Consider the following 27,991-nt stretch of genomic DNA (forward strand, 5'->3'; position numbering starts at 1 on the left):
GAGTGTGTGCGTGCGTGCATGCATGTGTGTGTACAGTATGCAGGGCCGGATTTAGGTATAGTGTTGCCCCTAGGCAGTGCTAAAATTTGCCCCCTCCCCCCAACTCCCACAAACAATTTATAAGCTGCTATTATACAGGTCATGCTTAGTTTAAATTAGTGTCAAATGAAATGTTACAATTCAGAAAACAATAAATGCAAATCACAGAAACCTGCAGAAAAGTATATTCCATTATCCATGTGCTAAAAAAAAGATAAATGTTCATCTCCCCTCTTGCTTAAAAAAGTCCTTTGTGCAGACGCTTGTATTTCCCTATTTTGACTATGCTGACATTTTACTGACTGACCTCTCCAAAACGAAACTTCAACGTGCTCATAATTTGTGTGTACGTTTTGTAAGCAATATTCATAAATATGATATTACCCCATCCCTGAAAGCAATAGGTTGGCTTAAACTAGATAAGAAAAGAAATTTACATTCACGTCTCTTTCTCTTTGAAATCTTGAACTCTTCTATTCCTTCGTACCTGTGGTCTCACTTTACTTACCTCTCTTCCCACCATAATCTGAACACACGCTCTCGCCATAAAACAATACTAACAATACCATCCCATCACACCTCCTCATACTCATCCTCTTTCACAATAGCCCTGTCAAGACTCTGGAATTTGCTACCTGCTAGCACCAGGGACTGTCGACATAAAATTTAATTCAAACGCAAAATTACTGGGCACTTGGTCAGTATTTAATTGAGACTCTTTCAGACATGGTTTCTTGTAAATAGTTATCTTAATCTATCACAGAATATTTCAATATCCGGTCATTTTATCACTATATAATTTTGTTATTCTAGGTTTAATTTGTAATTTGGTAAATACAAAAATATTCTTTGTTTTTAACTTCTATGATAAATTGTCTAGCTTTCATTAGTCAGGTAATCTTTGACTTTCATTGTAACTGTAATTGTAAATTTAATATTAATGTAATTTTATTCTTCATATTATAATTGTAATCCCCTGGTAGAGGAACAGAGAAGGCCTGACAGCCTTATCTCTAACAGGTTAAATAAATAACCACCGCTGCCGCCGCCGCCCCCACCGCCCCTGCCGCCACCACCACCACCACCACTGATACTACTAATAAATTACTGGAATCAAAATACATGCATCTTAAGCCCAGCTCCCATGGTGCTTGTTTCCTTGCTGGGCAGCAAACTTGGTGCTCTGATGGGTATGCTGCTGGCTTCTGTGTTTGTTACTATGTTGGTTACTGTTCATACGGAGCTGGCTCTTTTCACAGTTCAAATTGGAAAATCATATATTGTTTCATCTTTTGCCAACATTCATGATGAAAAAGAAACTAAACCGTGAGTGGAAAACAACTTAAGCCCTACATAAACAATAATAAGTGTTATAATACAATACAGTGAAACTTCTCATTTACGGACATCGAAGGGACGTAACAATCTGTCTGCATCTGGGAGGTGTCCTTTATTGGGAGGGAGACTCCCCAATCTAACAGTAAATTTATAATATGCATTATGTATCCCTTCACGCTTTAAATGAAATGTATTACTATAGTTTAATTCTAAATACACTATACTACAGTAAATTCTTTGCAACTTTGAACTACAGTAGATAAGACCAAAAAAGGAAAATACATTACTGCGCCATGCAATTTTATTCTAGGTCTACAGTTATGCAGTACTGGTACTGTAATCTACAGTTTTCAACTTAACCTTTACGTTCAGGTGCCATGTCTCTCGCAACAGAACAACTGATTGAAGAGAAGAAAATAATCCTACTAACTTCTAGCTAACAAGGGGTAGCCAGCTGGGTTAGTGGTAGCCTCATTGTCTTCTTTACCTTCATGTTATGGAATTTCTGTACAGTTCTCAAAACTAAATTTTTAATTTTTGTAACACATTAGGTCTTGAAATCCAAGTTCTGTCTGCAGTCAGGGGGTAAAGCAAGCTTTAGGACGTGAAACGCTGTCCATGTCTGTGTCTGAGTGTGTCCATAAACGAGAGTTAAATTTATCATTTATATTATTTCAGTTGGGACATAAAACTATGTCCGTATATGAGGAGTGCCCGTAAGGAGAGGTTTCACTGTAGTTAAATTAGAATTGCAAACAGCTAAAGTCCGATATTTAATTTCTATTTCTTAAAAACTAAGGAATACAGAAAAAACAGATTTAGTTGGAAAACAAGGAACATGGCAACATGGTATCAGCAGTGATACTATATCATCATCTTTGGTTCCAGCCTTTAAGTCAACACAAAAAATAACAAGCAACCTAATCTCGAAATCCAGCATGGTAGCTAAAAACACAGCCACCAGGGAGCAGAATTTCCAGCAAGCAAGCATGCAGAGCAGCAAACAACGTTTCCAGCATGCAGTTCACCACAAAAACAAGCACTCTGGCAACCAGGCTTTACTTGTGAATTATAAAGACTTCCTTCGCACTTCCATCACAGAGAAAGCATTGATGATGACAGTGATGGCATCAAAGTCGATCTGACTAAGCACATCAGACTCGATGCAAAGAAATACATTCATACTTATTCACTGTTGAAACAAAATTGATTTATGAAAGCCAGGCTGTGATTTATTTTTAACCATTGGTTTTGTTGGTGGTATAATTATTACGAGTATTTCTTACTTCGATAGAAATTATAAAGTAAATTGAAAAATAAACTCCAACTCTTTGCGGAATGAATCTTTCATACCGAATTATATAGTTCACATGCTGGAAAGTGATTAAATAGTATTGTTGACGATATATATTGGAAATGTAACTGAGAGTTGTGGTTATTATTCATAAAGCCATATAAAAAAAAAACACATTTAATTTGATTTTCAACAATGCATTTTTGTTTATACAAGGAGTTACATTTAAGCAATTTCATAGTACCTATTAATAACGTGATATCGCTGTTACAATATAATTATCCAGCTACACACTTTCCTTTTACTCTCGCCACAATCATGACTTCACACAAGGTGTTCAAGAACAAACTTCAGAAAAGATTTACCAACGAATGTTTTAAAAACAAATTTCACTGCAAAGAAAAGGATAAGAGATAGAGAGAGAGAGAGAGAGAGAGAGAGAGAGAGAGAGAGAGAGAGAGAGAGAATGCCGCCCTAGGCAACTTTGAATATTTTCTAAGTCCATTTCAGGTCACGGCGATGTTACATGATGCATGTGCTTATAGAAGCAGTTCCGGAACTATGGAATTATTCCGTATCTGTATCTCATAGACCAGCAGTAGAGTGCTTGCTTAATGATTCGAAGGTTGTGGGTTCGAGCCTTCTTCAAGTTTTCATTTTATTTTTAATCGTTCTTTAGTGATATAAATAATATTCAAATTATCATTTATATTGTTATCATTCTTTATCGATATCAAGTTATTTATATTTTGTTATCGTTCTTTTAGTGATATAAATAATATTCAAGTTATAATTTTTTGTATTCTATTATCGTTCTTCAGAGATATAAACAATTTTCAAGTCATCATTTATATTCTGTTATCGTTCTTTAACGATATGAATAATATTCACGTTTTTTTTATATTCTGTTATCGTTCTTTAGTGATATAGATAATATTCAAGTTATCATTTATATTCTGTTTTCGTTTTTTAGCGTTATAAATAATTTTCAAGTTATTTATATTGTTATTGTTCTTTCGCGATATAAATAATCTGTATTTTATGTAAGTAATTATTATAATACAAATAACCATTTATCTTTGTAAAATTGGTTATTTTATTTAAATAATTAAATACATATTACATAATATCTTATATTAATTAAACAAACTGATATTTATCATTTATATTCTGTTATTGTTCTTTAGTGATAGTATATAAGTAATATTCAAGTTATTTATATCATTATCGTTCTTTAGCGACATAAATAATATTTCAGTTATAATTTATATTCAGTTATCGTTTTTTAGTGATATAAATAACATAAATTTAATATTAGGTTTGGAACAATACAGTTGCATAATACTGGTGTTAATTTTTCTTTTTATATTATTACATTATACTATCTTGAACCACAATAAAATGAAAAGGAGTGACGAGGAATTGAACCTGAGACATTGACTCTACATTCCGACGTTCTTCTGCTGAGCTATGAGGGCACAAGTGTGGAAACATCTGCGGAAAAATTGGCCCAATTCCCCTCCAAGATTTTCTCCTGATTTGTAGAAGCTAGTCCAGGATGCGGAGGGGCAAAGGCTAATTGGGATTTCCTGGTCTCTGATCGGGTCAAACATCCTGATAGAACTAATATTTAACCCTTGCGGTGAATTTCAGTGAAGTCCAGAGGGCCCAATTAGTCAAATCCACTTTCCTCATCTCGATGCTTGGGCCTCCTGGGATCTAATAAGATGCGAAAGATACAGTGGTGTGCGGAAAGCAACGGGAAGTTACGGCATTTATCCTTCCCAAGAAAAACTGCAAACATGAGCAAAGGAAGCTTTTAATAGAAAAAGGAGCATCTTCTGCGGATCTCTGGAAGAAGAACTAAGGAAGAGACTAGTGAAGTGCTTTGTGTGGAGTGTGGCATTGTATGGGGAAGAAACACGGACATTACAACGAAATGAAGAGAAACGAATAGAAGCATTTGAAATGTGGATGTGGAGAAGAATGGAGCATGTGAAGTGGACAGAAATGAAGTTGTGTTGGAAAAAGTGGGTGAAGAAAGAATGATCCTGAAACTGATTAGAAAGAGAAAAAAGAATTGGTTGGGTCTCTGGTTGAGAAGAATAATAGATGACATTAGGACATGTGGATCATATGCAGAGACTAAGAGGAAGGCAGGAAATAGGAAAGATTGGAGAATGCTGGGTTTGCAATGAAAGACCTGCCCATGAGCAGAACACTTATGTATGTATGTCCAGAATGCCTGGAATGTCGTGTGTAAGAACAGTCGCTATTTGCAAAGACTAGTCGATTCCATGCCCACTAGACTGCAAGATGTGATTGAGATAAGGGGAAGATAGACTAAATATTGAATCGTGGCTTTTTGTTTTATTTTTTGAACGCTTAATTGTTTGAACGTTCTAAGGCAGACGCCAGTATGACACGAAAGATATTTTTGTTGAGAATAAAATCTTTTTTCTTTCCATTTGCAGCCACAATGTCATAATGATAAAGTCATGGTATAATACATTCATGAACCTGATGTTAAAAATTACTAAAATAATCGTAAAAGAGAAAGGAGCAATTATGTATATTTTGTCTCTCTCTCTCTCTCTCTCTCTCTCTCTCTCTCTCTCTCTCTTAAAAACAAAACAAAAAAGAACATAAAAAGCACGAGGTTGTATTGGAATGCAGGACCTCACAAATAAATGACAGGAACGCTACCATTACGCTATTAAGTAACACAGAGAATATTTTAATTATAACTGTAGATATCAACGTGGTCCAACAACATGTAACATCGCCTGTCTCCTAATTGTAGCGAAGGTACCCGAAGGGAACTTTGCTTCAAGAGAGCGGCCACTTTTCTTTTGACAACTGTACGTATTGTATATATGAATGTGTGTGTTTGTGTGTGCGTGCGTGTATTGTAGCATGATTAGAAGAAAATGCGATCCTTGTTTGGCCTTTTCACAAATTTCATAAAAAGATGCGAATTGTTCACTAAGAATATCATGGAAAAACATCAGTGAGTGTTCTTCCATATTGTAATGAAATCTTGTTCTTTGAGGCCCAGCTATTTTATAATTTATTGGTGATTGTTTTACTTCTCAAATTTCACAGGAATGGTGGTTTTATGTGCCAACAGAAAAGTCACTTTATTCAGAGAAACAAAGCAAATGATAACCAGCATGGTTGGATTGCATAACGAATTGTATTCTATTTGAAGAAAGAGACGATTTTCTCACATCTGGATGATGATATATTAAGAGATATTAATTTATATGCTTGATTAAATGTCATTATTCATTCAATTACATGTTTCATTTGCATTTTTCATTTAATTTTGTCTCATTACATCTCCGTAGAATCGGAAATCATCTCATTGTCAATAAAATTTATGATGGTGGGAATGGAGAAAGAAGATATGCACCAGAACATTTTCATTACGAGTGATTCCAAGAAGAGATGGTCAAGTCATAAAAGGGAAAGTTATATCAATATTTTACATTACTTCACGACAGAGAAAGGAATTAAGTGTGGTAAAGTGCAGAAGTTTTCAATTAATTATAGAACACAATAGTGTTAAGAAAATATATAGTTACGAATAAACTTAAAAAAAATTATAGTTCTCATAATGAGAAAGTTAATTAAATATATGTTCATTAGAAACATTATATTTATTTAGCAGACTGTCATTGTGGCTAAGTGCTAGAGGGCTGGGCTCTGGGTTCAAATCCAACTCTATCCTAAATTTATAATTTGTGATGGACAAGTTCATGGTCCAGGAAACACAGGGCTTTTCTCCGGGTACTCCAGTTCCCCTGTAACATCCTAATAATTCTCCAGGATCATTCATCAATTACAAGTGCCTGTGGAGCACTCTGGATAGTCTCTGAGGAACTAAGTGGTCTAGGCTTCTTGGCACTAGTAACATGTATGAGTCCACTCATAGAGTCAAGGTGAATAATGACAAGTGAAGAGCTCTTCCATTCAGGGAGGGGGGAACATTTATAATTATATAATGAAATGTTCCTTCTACACTTCACAATTCATAATGGTTTCACTTTACAATACGAGCTCAAAGTTTTGTTGAAAACTAAACAAATTAATATAAAATACAAATAAAATTCATAGTTTAAAAGTATCAGTAAAAGTGGCTAAAAAGTAGGCATTTAAAACAAAATAACAGTGAACTTAATTACAATATTCTTCATCTTTCATGCAATTCTTTGTTATTCTCCTGCAAAGTAGGGTTGCCAGTTTGAAGTTAGTCTACACCACACACAAGACATAATGATAATCACAACCATAATAATTTTATTCTTAAAAAATTGGACATCAATATGATGCAGGGAAAGGATATAGGTATTGCTTAGATGAAAGGCAAGTTATATTATGTTAATTTCAATATAGATAAGATTTATTTATTACCTTCGCATTCATCAAACTTCACTATTAAAAAAAATTGAAAATATCGTACTTTATTTAAAACCATCAAAATGCCAAGGGCATTATAATTTAACTTTGTATTAAGAATATCGGTTCTCTGTTTGGAATTCAGTAGTACAAAAACTGAACGACATATCTTAAAACATGATATAAAGCTCTCCACACACAGAGATTCAAGTCATTTCTTATCCACAGCTGAACTGAAGGATTCCTAACACTTCAATTTCAATTCCATATGAATATAAGTTTTGCTATCACTAAATTATGTTGTTACTTTGTTTTTATCATTATTCTACAAAACATTCAGAATGCTGAGCCATGAAACTTCTAGATCACATTAAATTATTTTAGATACTGGTATGTCAACAATTTTTAGAAACGGGGTGCACAGTATGCAACACTAATAGTTTTTTATCTGGAATACATGTTCTAGTTGGTTATTTAACGACACTGTATCAACTACGAGGTTATTTAGCGTCGATGAGATTCGTGATAACGAGATGATATTTGGCGAGATGAGGTCGAGGATTCGCCATAGTTACCTGGCATTCGCCTTACAGTTGGGGAAAACCTCGGAAAAAGCCCAACCAGATAATCAGCTCAAGCAGGGATCGAACCCGGAATACATGTTGATATTATAATATATTTCATAGTATAGTTCATTACTGTCACAGGAACTTACAAGAAATTCACAATGTCAATTACATCTTGAAATTAAAATAGATTCGAATTCCGCAGGTCCAGGACAGAAAGGCTTTTGAAGAAGCCACTTTTAATGAAAACATACTGCTTTAAAAGATGTTGCAACATGCATAATATAGATACGCAGTCTTCTTTAATAGTCTCGTTTTCTAATAATTTAGTAACAAGACTGCTATTTTCTATTAATTGTATCCTTCATTTGAAAGGGTACGTTCATATTGTACATGTACATGTACAACTTTATTGGGTATAAATAAAATAGTAATTGTTGAATTTTCATTTTCTTGGGAGCATATCAATTTCTAAATTCGAGGAATGTGTTCATTTCTTCCTTCAAGTCAGATAATACATCCCTAATGGATGTTACAATTTAACAAGCTAATTCAATAACTGATTCAAGTGACAACCATGGAGCTGCAATAAGACAGTATCTGACAATGTTCTTGCATGATGATAAGAAACTGAAATAGCTATACAGTCTGACCTCAGTTTCTCGAATCACAACAGGACCAAAAAAATAGGTCGACTTATAGGAATTTCGAGTTATTGAAATTTCACTGGAAAATTATAAAACAACGTACTGTATGTCCTGAAAAGATTACCTGTACATGCAGGATTATGTTTTACAAAAGGAATACTGTACTAATGCAAATAGTCTGCCATTTTCTACTGTTTCTTGTTTTTCATCTTGTTTTCTTCCACGTATTTTTCGAACACATTAACAGCACTGAAAAGATTATCATTCACATATGACTGTCCCTGGATGTAAGATCGAATTGTTGCTAGAGCACCTAATGCTTAGTTCGCAGATGACATTGAATTATATTCGACCTGCCCAACCTCGACTAACTCATCTTCTTCTGATTCCCCCAGATCCACTGTGCACTACTCTGGTCCATTCTTGCACTAAGTACACCTGCATCCATTGTATTCTCAGCCACGATAACTTGAGAGTCCACATTAACAAAGGTATTGTTAGTGAATGGTAAATCCGGCCCTGTAACAAATTTCACCCACTCCACTTCTAACAGTCCACATGCTGTCAACAAACACGTGACAAACAGAGGTAGAGAGTAGAGAAGAGACTGCCTTGCTACTGCTACTGCCACTATTGATAAAGAAAACATTTTGGTCACTGGTGAATCATAATGGTGTTCACTCAATTATATTAGCCTCAGAAACTGTTTTAACTGTATTTGATAACAGCTATCTCATTAACTGAACGCATTTACCTGTTAAAATATTTTATTTACTATTACATATTAGTTGCTTATTTTCAGTTACAGAAAAAGGGCGCTGTTTAAAAAAAACAGTCCTATACAAACGGTTTGATACATTTAAGTTAAATCACACAAGAAATGCCGAAATTCAAACATTAACCGAAATGACATATTGCAAGAACGGACGAATTCACATTGCATATTTCTGACAACAAAATCAAAAGGGAAATAAGATTGAAAAGATTTCTAAGACCCTTGGTAAATTACTAAGTTCATTAGTTCGCCGAAATTAACTATTTCATCAAACATTTGTGACGGATGGTAATTAAAACATTATTCGAAACTTGGACAGTATCCTAAATTTAATATATCAAATAGCAAATACACATTAAAGCGATCTGAGGGTATTCTGAAAATGACTATAACTACATCTAAATAATAAATACTAGTTCACTATTATGTAGTTTAATTAGTAATGGGATAACGTTATGCCAATCCAGACGCAATCCTTACAACAGCTGTAAATGAATTAAAATACTCCTATAATAAATTGCGAGTTAATCACACTCATCAATAATTTCAAAATTGTTTCGATAAGCTAACTGCAAATTAAGAGAAAGTGCCAGCCAGCTCTTTGCTGTAAAAATGGAATAAAATAATACTTTTAAGAAGTCGCGTTTTGAAAGTAGCTAGCAATAAACTTTCACAAGAAAGAAGTATAGGATCCGCAGTTACGACAGTGTGTGCTTCCCAACTAGGCAGTTCGTGGTTCTATACTTGACATGGGATGAAATTTATCTCTATACCACAGGACTCGGTAGGTCTTGCACCTGTCCTATAACATCTCCATGATGGTCCTGTATTGTGAGAGATACTATTGTTGGTCCTGAGATGTGTCATCTCCTACATCTCGTTGGCTTGTTGATCGGTTAAGACGGAGATAAAACAAGACAAAGAAAGAAGTTGTGTATGAAGACCTGCCAAAGGATAGCGAGACTCCCTCGAATCATTAAGAAATGGACAAAGGCCTAAAGTAACGAAGAAGTTCATTATGCGTCATCATCAGTAATTATTATCAAATCAGGCTTGGCATTGAAATCAGATTTCCGCTTTCAAACTAGGCAGATGGAGTCAGATGTTAATACCGAATGAATAAGTCCAAGGCGACATTTATTATTAAGTTACTAAAAACTTGAAACAATTATAAAGAAGAATACACTAACTAAACTAAATTGTTATAACAAAATCTAAACTAAACTAAAGAGCTAGTAATATATTACAGAACGCGAAAGCGAAAGATCACTAGACCAAATGTTTCCAACACGTACAACACACAGGCTCCTCTTCATCTTCTTCCCTAAATCGGGGCCTGAGTCACTATACAAAAATCCTGCTTTTCGAAAGCAATTTGAAATTGTTTCCATTTTGACATCGACCTGCCTTGTGCAGCAACATTATAGAATCAAGAAGGTTAATCTCAGGCACTACAGAATTCTAGATACAGAGTATTTTCTGTCTCTTGGGATCAAAATTTTGCTTCTAAATATCGAATTTCAACTTATCAATGATTATATTAATATATGAAGTACATATAATATGGTCGGAACTAAGAAAATTCTTCGAGTTACAGCGGTTTGAGGTCCAACTGTATTTGCAGAATTAATGACTTAACATCATAACAGTCAGAAGCGACAATGACACAGTTGTATAACGATGATTTTGCTTTCACTAATTGATTTTTTTTTCCCTTTATTTAGTACATTTGCTGCAATTAATAATAGCATTGTCTGAATAATCATTTATAATGCTATTCACACGAAGTCAACATTTAGAAATAAATTATTTGTCTTGAAAACACTCTCAACTTTCACTGACAGTTTCGTAACAATCAAGAATAATAGTGCACTGCTCTTCTTTCAAACAAAAAGAAGTTAACTTTGTTGAAGGCGTCTGATCCAATTGATAATGATAGATTTACTAAATTCTGTAGATTTTCATTGAGAATGATAAAAATGAAACTGTAACAAAAGCTTTGCTATTGGTTCATTCATAATGTCTTTCTTTTTCTTCCCCCGCTATTGAAGATAAACATCATAAAGGTGCAGGGGAGATATGGAACTTCGTGCATGCTTTCATGATCTCTGCACTACAGTGAAGTGTTGCAGTCAGCACCACAATCCCAACTTTCTTTTTACACCCAGGGAAAGACCTGGTACTCAATCTGACAGGACCGAATGGATCCCAGGACTATTAAGGAAGTTTTATGATTACGTTCACATTATAAGTTAATAATCAATCTTCTCCAATAATTTTATCATATTCCATCATAAATTTGGAGGGGAAATTTTGAGGAACGATTTCTTTTTGTTTCTAACTTTTTCTTTATATCTTACTGGTAGGAAGTGTTTTTTATTAACTACCTTAATACCATCATTATTCAACTGTAAACGAAATGTTGCATACCTTACATCTGTAGGGAAATTCATCCTCTCCTTTTTACAACCAGTCCTTGTATATTTTGTTCACTAACCATTAGCCACTTTTTGCCGGTTCAAGTTAAAAGAAACTATTTCCGCCTGCACTGCACTCCAAACACTCCACATAAAATGATCACAAAACTCGAAGTGCAAGAGTTAAATTGCCGCGCCTGATATTATGCAAAGCAACAATGCTAAGTCTGTAAACAAGGAGAAATAAACAGATCAGCTCACTTGGTTTGCTCACTTCAGTACAGTCTGTCCTGAGTATGCAACATTGACACGATATTAATTGTAAAAGTAAATGGTAAAGAGTATGGAAATAAATACTTCGGACAAGGAAAAATTATAAGAAAAATTATATTAAAAGCCATCATACTAAATGAATCATTTCTTTCAGCCACATATAGGGAGAAAAACCTAAAAACCGAACACTCAGGTGGTGACTGAAAACCTGACAACCCTACTGCAAGGTCCATGATAGATATACTTTTATCATATGCGTGTTACATTGCATGCAGGACACATTAATAAGTTGTATCTAACCTCAACAGACTTAGTTTTGAGACTATTTACATACATGCTTAACACTTTTCACAAATATGACAATAAAAACATTCAAAAGCAGAATACCTCTACTTTATTTTAAGTGTACAAGTTTCTCTACATCACACTCACTTGGATGTTGCTGAATGACTGATTTAAGAGATGCTGTGACTCCTTATTGAAATTCTCCCCTTCTGCATATTGAGCCCTCTGCTCAGATTCCAAGTTTCTTATTCTTTTTAAGACGTCCCTTAGAGTTTCCAGCCTTTCTTCATTATGGGAAGTAATCTCAGATGCCTGTAATAAATTCATTTTTAATTTGTGTTACTTTCATAAACAAATATATAATTAATGGATTGTTTTTGTACTTATATTATTTGTTTCAACATTGTATAACATAGTGCTAATTTTACTCGTACGAGTCATATCCACAAGGTAAGTTCCAATTGAAAATATTGCTGCCAGAGCACTGTGGTCACGATTTTATATAAGCATGTTAAGTTCCTTTATCCATTACCAAGTCACAGATGTCATTTAGAGAAGATCATGTTGACACATCATTTTGTGTGTTTAACACATTCATGACAATCGAGAGGCCTAACATCTATGCAATGTGTTTGTTATCCATTTCTTTAATCCAAGAAATATGCAGATGTTCATAGTCAACTTTGTGAGGTATGCAGATTATGCCATAAATGATTCAATGGTTAGGAACTTTAATGAAGGTCGCGAAAATGTGCATGACGATCAGCAAAGCAGCTGATCATCTGTGGTCAATGATGGTTTGGTTCATGCAGTCGAAGATTACATTTGTGAGGACAAAAGATCACTTTTCTTGCATTTTCTACAAATTTGCTCACTAAGGAAAACAAACAGAAATGGGCTGCCAGTGTGTTGACCTTTCTCACATGAGGTACAGTGAGCAAGACGATGAGTTCTTGAGCCACGTCATTATAGGAGAAAAGACATGAGTATTACACATAACTCCTGAATCAAAGCAGCAGCCTATGAAATGGAGCCACACATAATTACCAACAAAGACAGAATCCAAGCACATCATTTCAACATTAAGATCAGCTATTGCCAACTGGCAAGAGTACTAGTTCGGAGCACCAAGTTGTTGGATGAGGAGGGAATGCTGTGCAGTGAGTTGAGCAAAACCAATGCATTTGCTTCAGAGCGCAGTGGCAGCTGGTCAATAGGAGTATGTCCCATGGGAAAACACATGAAAGGCAACTCCGAACAAGTCGCCTTTGTAGGAAGAGTCATTTCTGTTTACAGAATATGAAGCAATGTCCACTTGCTTGGTTTGTGGCAAGGTATCAAATAATCGAAAGAAATTTAACCTACAACGCCATTATTCCAATTGTCACGCGAATGATTAAGAGCAATATAAGAGAGAAGAATGATTGCTCTGATCCAACAATTAAAGGAAGGCCTGTATTTCAAACTGCCCAACCACAAACATTTTAAGAATTTCCCAAGTATTTAAGGACCTTTTTATGAAATTTGAATCTAGATTCCAGGATATGGAAAAACTTTAGTCGCATTTTCACAGTTTTGCTACTTCATTTCCTATTGATTGTAATAAATGCTGAATACAAAATATAAATTATTGAAAGATAAACTTAAACATAAAGATAACCTTACTGAGTTTAGTAACACGTTTCTCCTAGGCCTATATAGATTTCTTCATTTACACAGACTCACTGCCCAAATGTTATTTATGTTCGGGACCAAGTATATGTGTGAGCAGTTATTTTCTCTTCTGAAAATTATTAAATCCCATCACAGAAGTCAACTTTCTGACCATGATTTACAATGTGTTCTTCGACTGTGTTCTACACGAACAATGACACTTAACATTGACAAGTTAGTGAGGGAAAACGAAATAAAAAAATTCCAGATCAGCCAAAATAACTTTTTATCATCTGTTACTTCACATTTTAATAAAATAATTCAGTAACAGAAAGAATAGTATGTTTCGTATGTTACAAATAAAAATGAAGAATTGGTTTTGTTATATAAAGTGTAAGATGCAAAATGGATAATTAATTTTAGTTTTCTGACGAGACTTGAAAAAGGGAATAGTACAACATGACTTAATCGATTTGTTTAATATTTTGTCACAGTGAAAATACATTATAGGCCTCAAACTATTAGGGAAAACACGGGAATTTTACTTGAAGCAAGTAAAGAGATAGGTTTGGAAGTAAATCCCGAAAAGACAAAGTATATGATTATGTCTCGTGACCAGAATATAGTACGAAATGAAAATATAAAAATTGGAAATTTATTGTTTGAAAAGGTGGGAAAATTCAAATATCTCGGAGCAACAGTAACACTCAGGAGGAAATTAAATGCAGAATAAATATGGGAAATGCCTGCTATTATTCAGTTGAGAAGCTTTGTCATTCAGTCTGCTCTCAAAAAAAATGAAAGTTACAATTTATACAACAGTTATATTACAGTTATGTATGGTTGTGAAACTTGGTCTCTGATTTGAGAGAAACAAAGGCTAAGGGTATTTGAGAATAAGGTTCTTAGGAAAATATTTGGGGGTAAGAGGCATGAAGTTGCAGGAAAGTGGAGAAAGTTACACAATGCAGAACTGTATGCATTATATTTTTCGCATGACATAATTAGGAACATTAAATTCAGATGTTCGAGATGGACAGGGCATGGAGCATAAATGGACGAATCCATAAATGTATATAGAGTGTCAGTTGGGAGACTGGAGGGAAAAATACCTTTGGGAAGGCCGAGACGTAGATGGGAGGATATTAAGATGGATTTGAGGGAGGTGGGATATGATGGTAGAGACTGGATTAATCTTGCTCAGGATAGGGACAGACGGTGGGCTTATGTGAGACTGACAATGAACCTCCAGGTTCCTTAAAAGCCATAAGTAAGTATACTGTACTTAAAAAATGCTTCATAATCTAGTAGTTGTTACAGTGTCGTTAAACGGAAAAATGATTTATTTATTATACAATTCCTCTTAAAATAATGAAATACACGCTTTTTAAAGATTTATTTCTATTATAATTATTAGAAATTGGAGATATCAGATGATAGACAATATGAAAATATATGGATTATATGCGGAGACTAACAAGAAGGAAGAAAATAGGAAAGATTGGAAAATGCTAGGTTTGCAGTGAAAGACCTGCTCTAGAGCAGGAAACTATGAATGAATGAATGGATTAAAAGAGTTGAACATGTGAAAGGATGCCACTGCCTTCACCTGATAACTCCCGCCCCCACCCCTGCTGCACAGTTGGCGTAAGGGACAGAAATAAGGTAGAGAACAAACAACGTCTGCACCACACTGTGTTGACGACTTCAGCTTAAGATCATGAGCACATTGTTTTGGGACAGACAAGATTTTTTGCTTTTGAATTAATTCTTGTCCACAGGTACAATAATCAACAGAGACGTCTATTGAAACACTAAAGAAAGTGCGTTGTTTGATCCAGAACAAGACATGGTATGCATGTGATGTTATACTTCTACATACAATGCCACTGCCACCAAAACTCTAGATATCAAGACAATTTTATTTGTTCACCCTCCTACAGCTCAGACTTAGTGTCAAATGATTTCCCTGAATTTGAAGAAGTTCCTTGGTGACCACATTTTTCTTTGAATAATAATAATAATAATAATAATAATAATAATAATAATAATAGTAATAATAATAATAATAATAATAATAATTACAATAACAATAAATATAACAATGACAATAATAATAACAACAATAACAAGAACAATAATAATAATAATAATAATAATAATAATAATAATAATAATGTGACAGCTGGGATCCAAACTCACGACCGGTAAAAGGATTACATGGTCGGCCGTGGTTCGGCGCAAGTTGCACGCGCATCTGCTTCCTGTGGCATATGCTGTGGCATAGAGAGGAGAGAGGAGAGGAGAGAGAGCGACCACGGCAGAGAGGGGAGATATCCAGATTATTCGAGAGTGCCATCTCTGGACATCCGTGGAAATTTCTAGCATCGTAGAAATTTCTCGTAACTATGGTTTAGTTATAAATACAACACACGAGTGAACTTGAGTAGTGTTGTTGTAATCGTTGGACAGTAAGCCAGCCTTGTATAGCAGTGAATCCAGCTTCGAGACCGGAGTTCGACTTGAGTTGTGTCCGTAACTGTGGGAGCCAGAAGTCCTGAGTTTGAGTGCAGTGGTCCGCAGTTGGGGGACCTGAGTTCGAAGTTCAGCGGATTGTCTATGAAGGTCTGGGGTTCGAGATACTGTGAACTCGAGTGACTGAGCTAGAAGAACTAGCCAAGGCAAATGAGCTGTGAACTGAGAACTGACAGTTCTGATTTGTAAATAGCGCTTTGTGAACATTAGTTAAAATTAAGAGTTCATTGTTGTTCTCAATAATCCAAGTAAATTGTCATTGTCGTCGGTGGAGTGCAATAACGAATACTGTGTTACTGTGTGGAGTGGAAATCCCATTGTTGACAGGAGTAGAATTAAATTGTAGAAAGTGATTATTATTGGTGTGAGAATAAAATTACATTATTGTTTTGTTTTAAAAAGTTACAATAATAAAAATAAAAATAAAAATAATAATAATAATAATAATAATAATAATAATAATAATAATAATAATAATAATAATTTATTTATATATTTATTGATATTTATGTGCTGGACAACAGCCATAGGCCAATAAAAGTCCAGCAAAGTGATACAAATAATGCAATAAAATGAACAACTATGGTACACATTACATAATAGAGATAACAACAAAATAAAGAACATAGATTACAATGATTATTTTACAAGAATTAATGCTATTATATATTATGGAAAGGAGTTGATTCATACAAGAGTATTACCAATATGTCTAGAAAGATAATGCAATTAATATTAGCAAAGACATTGCCATGTCCTAATACTTCTATACATTGAATGGATCGAAATCGCATACATGTAAGTTAGCATGTTTAATACATCTGGAGACCGGCGAGGAAGATTTAGAATTTCTAATATAGAAGAGTTTGTGATGTCTCATATCCTTCATAGGAATACGAAGGCTGATACTGTTTAAGAAAGATTGACAATTAATCTCACCTTTAAGGACCTTACATAGGAATAAGTAATCGAGATCATGACGTCTGGCATACAGGCTTCGACATTTAAAGTGCTCGCATTTTTTATCATAGTTATACCCAGAGTTATTAGGCAGGAATCGGTAAGAACATAATGAAATAAATTTCCTTTGAATATTTTCCAGTTTTGCCGAATCAGAACTAGTAATAGAGTTCCAAACTACAGATGCATATTCGAGTTTCGATCTCACTAATGTATAGTATAGTATTAAAAGAGAGTCAGGTGTTGAAAAAGAATAAGTAATTGACCGAATTAATCCTAACATTCTTATTGCATGGTTATAAATATAATCAATGTGGTTGTGAAAATATAATTTATTGTCAATTAATTACACCGAGGTCTCTAATACAATCTTTTCTGTTAATTAATACATTTTTCAGATGATAGTTAAATTTTAGTGTACAGGTTTTCCTTGAAAATGATATTACATAAGTTTTGGATTCATTAATCATCATCTCGTTATCAACTGACCAATTGAGGGCCATTTTAACAAAACTCAACGCCATTTTTTTCGAAATGCGGGTTTTGACGGATTCTAGTCAATTGTAATAACAGGAAAATGATGCAGTGCTCATAATATCACAAAACTCAACATTTTCCGTTGAAAAGAGTGCCTCAATGTAGAGTTTTCACAAAACTCAACATCTCCAGTTCTAAAATTTTCACAAAACTCAACATATCCTCTAACTAACATTTCACACTTCTATCCTGTTTCACAAGCTACAGTATTTTACAATAATGTAATATATTTGCATTTTGACAACAGTGACACATTTCGGAGCTCAAATATTATATAATATTTTGTTGTTTCCTGCGTTAATTCAGTATAAATTTGGCCGCTGTTGTAAGTGCATGTATTTTATGAATGCTGATGAAAATTGGATAAGAGTATTCTAAATCCGTTCAAGCTACTGAAAGGGGCAGGAAGAATAGAAGCAGAATACGTTAATGTAAGAGTAAGAAATATATAGTTGCGCCTAAAAATAATAATGTACGTCCAAACTAGACTGTAATCATTGAGAACAGGGAAAAAGAAAAACGTGCTGCAGGTTCCTTCTGCTTAAATGATCTAATTAATTTTCGAGACAATTTATACAGAAATAGCACAAAAGTTGAACAGGATAATTTTTTGCTAAGACATATGAAAGTTGATCTACCTAAACAGCATAGAAGGACTTCAAACAGCTAGAAAGATGTGTCTATTTCATATTTCGTAAGAGGTGAAAATGGAGAAGGTTTCCCAGTAGGCCTATGTGCTGTTACATTTAGAAAAGTGACAGGTATGTTATTACGACACTGAAGGATGACATAGGTAATTTAGAAAAAATGTTTACTAACAGAAAAATCCTGAAATTAACTCTTAGAGACTGTTTTCAGATTCTTGTGGGTCTCAGAATAAAAATTGCATACTGATTGCTATGCTTGTTGGTTATCTGGAAAACTCTGAAGTTTTTAAAGAAATTAAACATTTCTTTCCTATCCGTGACCATAGCTATATGCATCCGGACCATGTGTTTCAACTGATAGAGAAAGAGCTGAGAACACATGAATACATCATATTGGCATCAGATTATTATGAAATTATGGCAATGTTTGGGAACGTAAAACTTTTGGCCAACGGCTGGCATACTTGTGATTTAAAATCGATGACAAAAAATAATGTAAAAGTCAAATTACCATTTAAATTATCTGAGATGAGAGTACTTACATACCAAAGAACTTGTAAGAATCGTGTAAAGTGTTATTTACAAAACACAAATTTTTCTGCACCAATACAAGTTCAAGTGTTTAAACCAAGAAAGACAAGTGCTTCTGTAATGTCTAAAGCATCTGACCTTTCACTGGTGAACCATGTCAGCAAAAACAAAGCTAATGATATGAGGAAGTTAATGAGTTACTTCCATAATGGTATTTCGGAGAGGGGAAGCAAGGTATTTTATGGTAAAGTTTTAAAGGGATATGCCAAAGATTCTAACAATAGAATAGATTATGATGAACCATTGCACTGAGATTATTGTGCACGATTTTGATCTTCAGTGATCTGTGTAATGTATTACACAAATAGAAACAGTTAATTCGAGCAAATAAAGAGTTCTTGTAAGTCAATAACAAATTTTGGAAAAAAAAAAAGCTTGAAATTAGGTTTCAGTGTGTTCAATTAACTGTTTTTTTTAATTCAGGAGTACTTAAGCAATATTTTAAAATACGTATTAATGATTTTGATGAGGATTTTACAGCTGCGAATGAAAAATAATTAAACATTTTAAGGTATGTGCATTTAAAAAAGTGGATATGTTGAGTTTTGTGAAATTCTTAACTTCTGTCATATTTTTTTCCAAATAATTAAGATAATAATAATAGTTTCACTTTATATGAATTAATGCATCTCTGAAAGAGGAACAATGCCCAATTTTTTTCAGAATTATAACATCAAAGGTCTGAGAATAAACTAAAAAAAACGTTTCCAGTAAAATTTTTTAAGTGGCGTTTGTTGAGTTTTGTGAAAACGGTCCTCAATTGGTAATTGAATTAATGTCATCCTGAAGAAATTGACAGTCGGCAACACTATTGATTTTTCGAAAAATTTTAAGATCATTAGCAAATAATAGATAGTCAGAACTTATTCTTTTGCAAATGTCGTCAATGAAGATTAAAAATAGAAGAGGTCCTAAAGTTGAGCCCTGAGGCACACCACAAATAATATTAAATGGATCAGAGAGAGTATTCGAAATTCGTACACTAGATTGTATATCATGTAAATAATTTTCAAACCAGCTTACGTAGCTTACCGATAGTCCTATATTATCTAATTTAGACAAAAGAATAGAATGTGGAACTACATCAAACGCCTTACTGAAATCAAAATATATTGCATCAGTTTGGCACTGGGATTCAACAACTGGTACAATCTGATTTAAATAAGAGACTAAGTTAGTTGTAGTAGATTTGGATTTAGTAAATCTGTGCTGTGCAGAATTTAATTTGTTTTTTACAAAAAAAAGAAATATGCTTGTGAATTATAGTTTCAAAAATTTTTGAGAAATTATTTTAAATAGAGATAGGTCGATAGTTACCAACTACATTTCTTTTGCCATTTTTAAAGACAGGAATAACTGCTGCTTGTTTCCAGTAAGATGGAAATACTCCAGTTTTCAAGCTTAAGTTAAATATGTGAACTAATAAAGGTACAAGAATTTCAGAACACTCTTTTATTATAAAATTTGGAATACCATCAGTGCCCATTGATTTCGTGGGCTTTAATTTTTTAATTGATTTCCTTACATCATCAAGTGTTACTATTGGTATAGTTAGACAGTCTGTACAATTGTTATTATTGTTTTGTGCCTTAAGATTAAGCTTTTTCTGAACTGAATTGAAATGGTTAGCAAATGCATTTACAATATCTTTTTCATCAGTGAGGTGTTTGTCTTTAATAATTAATTCATATGGGTGGTTATCCGTTTTGCGAAATGATTCAACGTATTTCCAAAATTTCTTGGGTTCATTTTTTAAATTTTCATCGATTTTTTTAAGCCAGATTAATTTATCAGTTTTGATTTTAGATTTAACTAGTTTTCTATAAAATCAGAGAAAATTTGGTAATAGACATCAGTATTGAATCTTTTATATTTTTTGTGCGCCTTATCTTTTTTTTCTGATAAGTTGACGTAAGCTGTATGAAAACCATTCAGGATATTTAGATCTTTTAGTAGTTGTGACCGGAATTGACTGAGATATGGCTTTTTTAACATTCAAACATAGTGAATTAGTTGCTACATTTACATCATTGGTTTGATACACGCAATTCCAGTCACAATTATATAGGCTAGTGTAAAGATTCAAGTAATCACCTTGAGCATAATTAAGAAAACAACTTTGTTGACTATGATTAGAGTAAGATAGTTTAACTTCAAGATATATTAAGAGGGATGGATGATATTTATCTTATAAGACTAGAGAATGCTTGGCCAGTTTGACATCACTCTCAGAAACATTTGTAAAAACTGAATCAAGTAGGTTCCTGTTATTAACTGTAAAGTTAATTTGTTGCAAGCTGATATAACTTAAGGATGAAAACAACTGTTGTGATTTGATTTTCGCATAATAATGTATATCATTATGACAACAACCAGATGTCCAGTTCATACCAGGAGCGTTGAAGTCACCGAGCATTAATACTATATAATTATGTGAGTCAAGATTGAATTCAAGAAAATTAAGATAGGATTGTAAAATTTTTGGATCAGTGTCCGGTGAAAAGTAATGATTTCCTATTAAAATATTATAACCGTCCTCCGTAGGGATTTGAACCCATACACATTCACTGTTAAATTCGAGGTCATATCTCCGATATACTCCAGATATCTGGTTGCTGACCGCTATTAATACACCACCACCACCACCACCACCACCACCACCACCACCACCACCACCACGAGTTTTTTTGGAATCATCAAGTTTTCTATCCCCACGAAAAATATTATAATAGTTAGGAAATAAGTTATTGTATTCTGCAAACTCATGTAGCCATGTTTCAGTAAGGCATATAATTTTATGATTATCACTTATAACATTTTCAAAAAATTCCTCCAATTTTGTATTTAATCCTCTGACATTTTGATAATAGATTTCAAGATGATTACTTGAATTGAACATTGTGTGTAACTTGTAAAACTAAGAGGCATCCTCCTTAAGTCCTTCAGGTTCACTAGAGGTATTACCAAAATATTGTTCGGGCTTCAATTTCCCATAGAATGGCACTATTAGGCAACCAGCAGGCCACACACCAGTGTTATTAATTAAATCAAAATCTTTTTCATCTACAGAGATGTGAAAAGATGAATATGTTTGGTATTTAGTTTTTAACTTGGTTACCACTAGTGACCTTAAGTTGATCTGATTCTTAAGAGAATCCTCAATGTTTTTACAAGTGACATTTGGGCTAAATCTTGAGACAAATAATGCTTTTGACTTTACTCTCTCGGGTATAACTTCAAGTGGACTCGATTTGAGTACTCCGACTGCATGTTTTCTGTTTTTATTTCTCTTCCTCGTAACAATTTGAAAACCATCATTATTGACACATTCAGTCGGAGCTGTGACCTCATTAATACTACTGCTACCAACATGCTGATTCGCAGATACTTCAGAAACAGACACTTGCGCTGACTTGGCAACTTTAACATCAACACCTGACTCAGTCAAAGCTTTGCTATATGATTTCCTAACTTCTCTTACAGCAGTCTGCTGACCTACATTAGGTTCAGTAACCACTGATTTAGTAAGAGAATGATCCCTTAATAAAATTTCGGCCATTTGTGATTTTAAAGCCGCGTTTTCACTTTTGAGTTCAATCATCTCTTTTTTCAAGTCTTTGACATATTCAAGAACATCGGAAAGCATATCACAAATTGTATCACTGTTAAGTCTCACAGTCTCAACCTGAACTGATAAAGAGTCCAGGGATGGATGCTTGGGCAATTGAAGCTCACGCTCAGGTGAAATTATCTTTTTCTGAGCAGCATGATACCTGCTCCTCAGTCGCATATCCTCCTTTTGTGATGACTTCGAAGTCTTTAAGCAGCTACTGCATAAATAAGACGATGTTCCGCCCTCCATAAAGAAGTCGTACTCGGCATCACCAATGTTTATACAATCCAGGTGGAAATGAGAACCACAGGACCCCGCACACTTTAAAAACTTTTGCCTTCCATAGAAAACTGGCCACAAGAAGGACATGTGTCCTTACTTGCAGGCATTGTAGACTACGGTTCAGCACATTGCACAACACAAAAACTGACGTATTGCTAAACTGAAACAATGCTAACAGCACAGCGAAGCAAAACATGTCTACTCTTCATGACAGTTGGACGAATAATAATAATAATAATAATAATAATAATAATAATAATAATAATAATAATAATAATAATAATAATAACAATAACAACAATAATAACAATAACAATAATAACAATAATAATAATAACAATAATAATAATAATAATAATAATAATAATAATAATAATAATAATAATAATAATAATAATATGTAAAGTGCCCAATGGGCAAAAAGTTCATATGACTTTAGTCAGTAGAAAGTTGTTGAGATATACACTGTTCACTACACTGACTCTAGTCTGTACAAAACTGAATCAGTGATACTGATCTCTTGTTACAATCCAAGGCATGGTAAATATCACACTGTTCACTACACAATACACATATACACTCGTGGCAGGCCTGGTGGAAAGACTTCCTGGTGCAGATGCGATGGTGGAAAGCATGGATCGCAAAACACGTCACTACGTGCCTCAGTTCATATTCTGCTCACATCCATTCCTTATTTACCATGGCATCAGTATTGTAGAATCTCTCACTTATGCAGTCCCTCTTCATTCAGAGCTCTCGTAGCAGTTCCTCACATGCTGGTGTAGATGGCAGTAGCATTCGCAGTCTCAGGTCTTCAACTAAGAAAGTTTCCCTAGCGAAGACATATGCATATCTTGATAGAGAGAATTTTGAAACTCCAAGCACCCTTTTCAGGTACCTTGATTTCAGGCTTAAGAGCTCTTGTAGCTGTCTGCGTGATAGATATTCCCATATGATTTCTAATCCATATGTGAGTGAGGGTAGTACTTTAACCCAAAAGAGTTCCATAGTGGTATTTATTGACATTCTTTGTAGATGCCTATGTCACTTATGCTCCTGATTGCGGCTGTAAGTCTTTCCTTTAGATGGACTGAAAAGGTTGACCTGGTTACTTGCATTGTAATCCCTAGGTACTTCAATTGTCGCTTCGGCATCAGTGTACATCCTCCGCAGACGATGTAGTCATCTTTTCAGTCGCCCTCCTCTCCTAAATACCATTAGTTCGGTCTTCAATGCATTCACTACTAGTTCGTTTCCATCTGCCCATTGAGTAATGAGATCCATTCCTTTCTGCAGATCTTTTATGTTATTGGAGGCTAGGGACATATCATCTGCATATATGTACACAATTAGGTTCTTTACACCCTCCTTGATTTTGGTGGAAACATCGTGTGTCAGGATATTAAGAAGTATCGGGTTCAAGGGGTCCCCTTGTAACACTCCAATTGTTTGGGCAATCCAGTCCAATTGAGAAATCCCGTCAGAGACCTGTATTTGGTGTCTGTTAGAATATTAGATATTAACCTCGTCATATCAGAGTATCCAATGTGGCCTTCCAGTTTTCCAATTAATTTCCTTTTATTGACAGTGTCAAAAGCTTTAGTATAATCGATGAAGATTACATATTTCTCCCCATGAGCTTGTAGCTTCTCTCATATGTCCTTTAAGAGACATTACGCAGCCATCAGGGTTGATCTCGCCTTCTGAAAACCGAATTGCTCTTTAGGTAGCAGAGGCTCCACCAGCGCACCTAACCTCTGAGCTTGGTAAGTAGTTTGAACACAATAGATTGAAGAGCTATACCTTTATACGATTCAGGTCTACTCACATCACTCTTACCCCTATAGAATAGCTTAATAATCGACTTGCGCCATATGCTGGGGATATTTCCAGTCTCTATGCACCCATGGGGAAGTCTATTCCAAGATCATACTTAGGAACGAGAAACCAGGTCTCCACATGTACGCGGCGTCCCCCCCTTCATCTGGACATCGGGCACGGTATCAAGATCACTCTTTCGGACCTCATGAGGGCCAGTATTTAATATGAATACTCCCCTTCATACAGACCTCAACTGCATTGGACAACAAAGGACCAATCAGATGCCAGGAGGAGAACCTACGACCTATCACTGAAAGTACTCCACCCATCGAGACTACTATTCAGGGTGATTCAGACCACCCGTAACAGTAATTTATTACAGAAACTAATGCATTAAAATTTTCGAAAAAAAAAAAAAAAAAAAAAAAAAAAAAAAAAAAAAAAAAAAAAAAAAGACTGTCCCACAATAAGAGACGACATAAAACAGCGAATCCAGGAGACCTGCCAGTCACTTGACCAAGCTGAATTGTTACGAGTCACTGATAGTGTTAGAAGAAGAGTACGGGTGTGTGCTGCTCAGAACGGCAGACAGGTTGAACATTTATAAAAATTAATGGAATTGTCCAGTCTTTCTGACAACATTAATTGTCTTATTTACATTTTTGTCTTAATATTTCTCAATATTGATGGCATTAACTTTCTTACGTTTTCTCATTGAAAGAGTAGGAATTGATAAAAACGTTTCCTATGAAAGTTGTTTGTTTTGAAGAGCTCTATGAAATGGTACCTTATTTGACCCGGACTTCCATTTGAAATTTTAAAGTGATACGCCACTGACCCTACTTCCTGTTAGAGCTGATTAATGAAATCAAGCTCAAGTGAAAATTCGCATGTGGTTTAGTATTAAATATTTTTGTCTCGAAAATTTTAATGCACTAGATTCCGAAATAAATTACTTACGTGTGGTCCTTTCATATGTTTTCTCACTGAAAGAATAGGAATTAATAAAAACGTTTCCTATGAAAGTTGTTTGTTTTGAAGAGCTCTATCAAATGGTACCCTATTTGACCCATACTCCCATTTGAAATTTTAAAGTGATACACCATTGACCCTACTTCCTGTTAGAGCTGATTGATGAAATTAAGCTCAAGTGAAAGTACACATGTGGTTTAGTAATAAATATTTTTTTTCTCGAAAATTTTAATGCATTAGTTTCCGAAATAAATGACTGTTATGGGTGGTCTGAATCACCCTGTATATATATATGAGCTCGCAGACTATTTCCTTATCCAACTGCTCTGAAGATGACCACAACACAGCGGTCGAAACGTCAGCCACCAACACTAAGACAACGCGGTAGAAGCCCCGAAGCTTATCCACAGACTAAGAAGTAAGATAATTTATTTGTTACTTTGATTAACTTGATTGTAATGTTTGTTGTGGTATTTTACTTATTGTTGATTGAGTATTCGTGTACATCAAGCACAAGTTTACAATCTGTAACATTGTTGTGGATATAATACATTGTTTCTTACGTTACCATATGGTAATGCTAGGCTAATATGTTGTCACTCATTTTTGTGCTCTCTTGCTACTAACAGTAAGATGGAGGAGTTACAAGAAAGTACAAGTAACAAAATGAATGTTACAAACAGGTGCGTGAAAGTGCATGAGATACTTTTGGAATTAGAAGACGAAAAATTAGAAAATTCTACATACAGCCACCAAAGCCCAACTTTGTATCTGACGAGAACTCTGCAGATGTAGAGGGTGGCATGTTCGACAACCTAAGTGGAAGAAAACTAATGAAGCTGGGGTTATTTTTGTTAATAGCGACAGAATAAGTGTACCAGATGATATTCCTTTTATAGAGGAAAAGGAATTTGAAGAGTCATCTGTGACAGAAAGAGAATGATACTGTCAACATCGTAATGTGTGGAAATGGTGCCATCAGGGAAACGTAAGTGGATAAAACAGTATGTTATAACAGTTCAATCAATTTCTCCAGAGAGTGACTTTTAAAAACAGAGATGTGACAAATTTTGTTTTCTTTATAAATATTCGCTTCATCTATGTAAAAACTGTTTTAGCTCATTTTCACATGGTTGTTAGATGTAGCTATACAAAATGCTTGGCAGCCAATTAGAAGATCTGGCTCATCACTGAATGAATTAGAATTCAAATGGGAGATTTGAAGAAGTCAGGAACACCCCAAAAGGCAAGGGGTGACCATCTACTTCCAAATACAGCGATATTGGAGCTACGAGACGTGTCCGAAAAGTAAGTTTCCTTGGGGCAGTTTGCAGAAATGAAATACAATTTTATGGAAAGATTTATTCGAACAGATATAGGAATTGTTCAGCTATTTTTTCAACATATTTCCACTTGAATTGAGACTTCTTGATAATGTGAAATCAACAGAGAGGTGCAAATGGCTGTCACACACTGGTTCCGATTTCAGGTGGGAGACTTCTACGAGGGAGAAAGTTGATCCCACAATGTGACAAATGTCTCAGTTCCAGTGGGAAATATGTTAAAAAATAGTTCAACAATTGCTGTATTTATTCCAATAAATCGTTTCATGAAATTGTGTTTTCTTTCTGTAAATGGCTCCGAGTAAACTTACTTTCTGGACATCACTCGCAGAACATCTGATTATATAAGATACGATGGAATGGAACAGTAGTGATTCCAATACCCGGAAACAAAAGACAGCGATGTGCTAGTGAGAATGCTCTTGTGGCATACAACTTTCTCAAAATTTGATGTAGGTCCCTGCAGCCCATGTTTTTTGTCATATCATAAGAAATGTTTTACCTTACTGCCGAAATATGTAAAAATCACACAAAAAAATTAATGTAAAACATTATGTTATGAAAATATGTTTTGTTCGTACGATTATATTGTGACAATAATTCCATTATGTATATTTTTTCAGGCATTGTGAAAGTAATTTTCTTATTTTTGTACTTTTTGTATTATTTGTATGGAGTGTGGTATTGTGTTGGGCAGAAACGTGGACATTATGACAAAGTGAAGAGAAACGAGTAGATGCATTTGAAATGTGAATAAGGAGAAGAATGGAACGTGTTAAGTGGACAGACAATAAGAAATGAAGCCGTGTTGGAAAGAGTGGGTGAAGAAAGAATGATGGTGAAACTGATTAGGAAGAGGAAAAGGAATTGGTTGGGTCACTGGCTGAGAAGATACTGCCTACTGAAGGATGCACTGGAAGGAATGGTGAACGGGAGTGAATGGTGAAGAGTTCGGAGCAGAAGAAGAATCAGAAGATAGACAACATGAAGATATATGGATCA

The 27,991-nt window shown here is 34.5% G+C and overlaps 1 protein-coding gene across 7 annotated transcripts in view; it reads right to left on the reverse strand.

The window, feature by feature from the left end:
• Window positions 1–27,991, reverse strand: part of wb (wing blister) — a 1,096,738-nt gene that overhangs the window by 196,495 nt on the left and 872,252 nt on the right. For all 7 annotated transcript variants that reach the window (XR_011333780.1, XM_069834429.1, XM_069834431.1 and 4 more), the window contains one exon: window positions 12,183–12,347. Coding sequence is in view for 6 of the 7 variants with exons in the window: in XM_069834429.1 (XP_069690530.1) it covers window positions 12,183–12,347 (165 nt within the window). In the remaining variant the exon portion in view is untranslated. The remainder of the gene's footprint in view (window positions 1–12,182; window positions 12,348–27,991) is intronic.

Source organism: Periplaneta americana, chromosome 9, assembly GCF_040183065.1.
Source record: "Periplaneta americana isolate PAMFEO1 chromosome 9, P.americana_PAMFEO1_priV1, whole genome shotgun sequence".
Classification (NCBI taxonomy): domain Eukaryota; kingdom Metazoa; phylum Arthropoda; class Insecta; order Blattodea; family Blattidae; genus Periplaneta; species Periplaneta americana.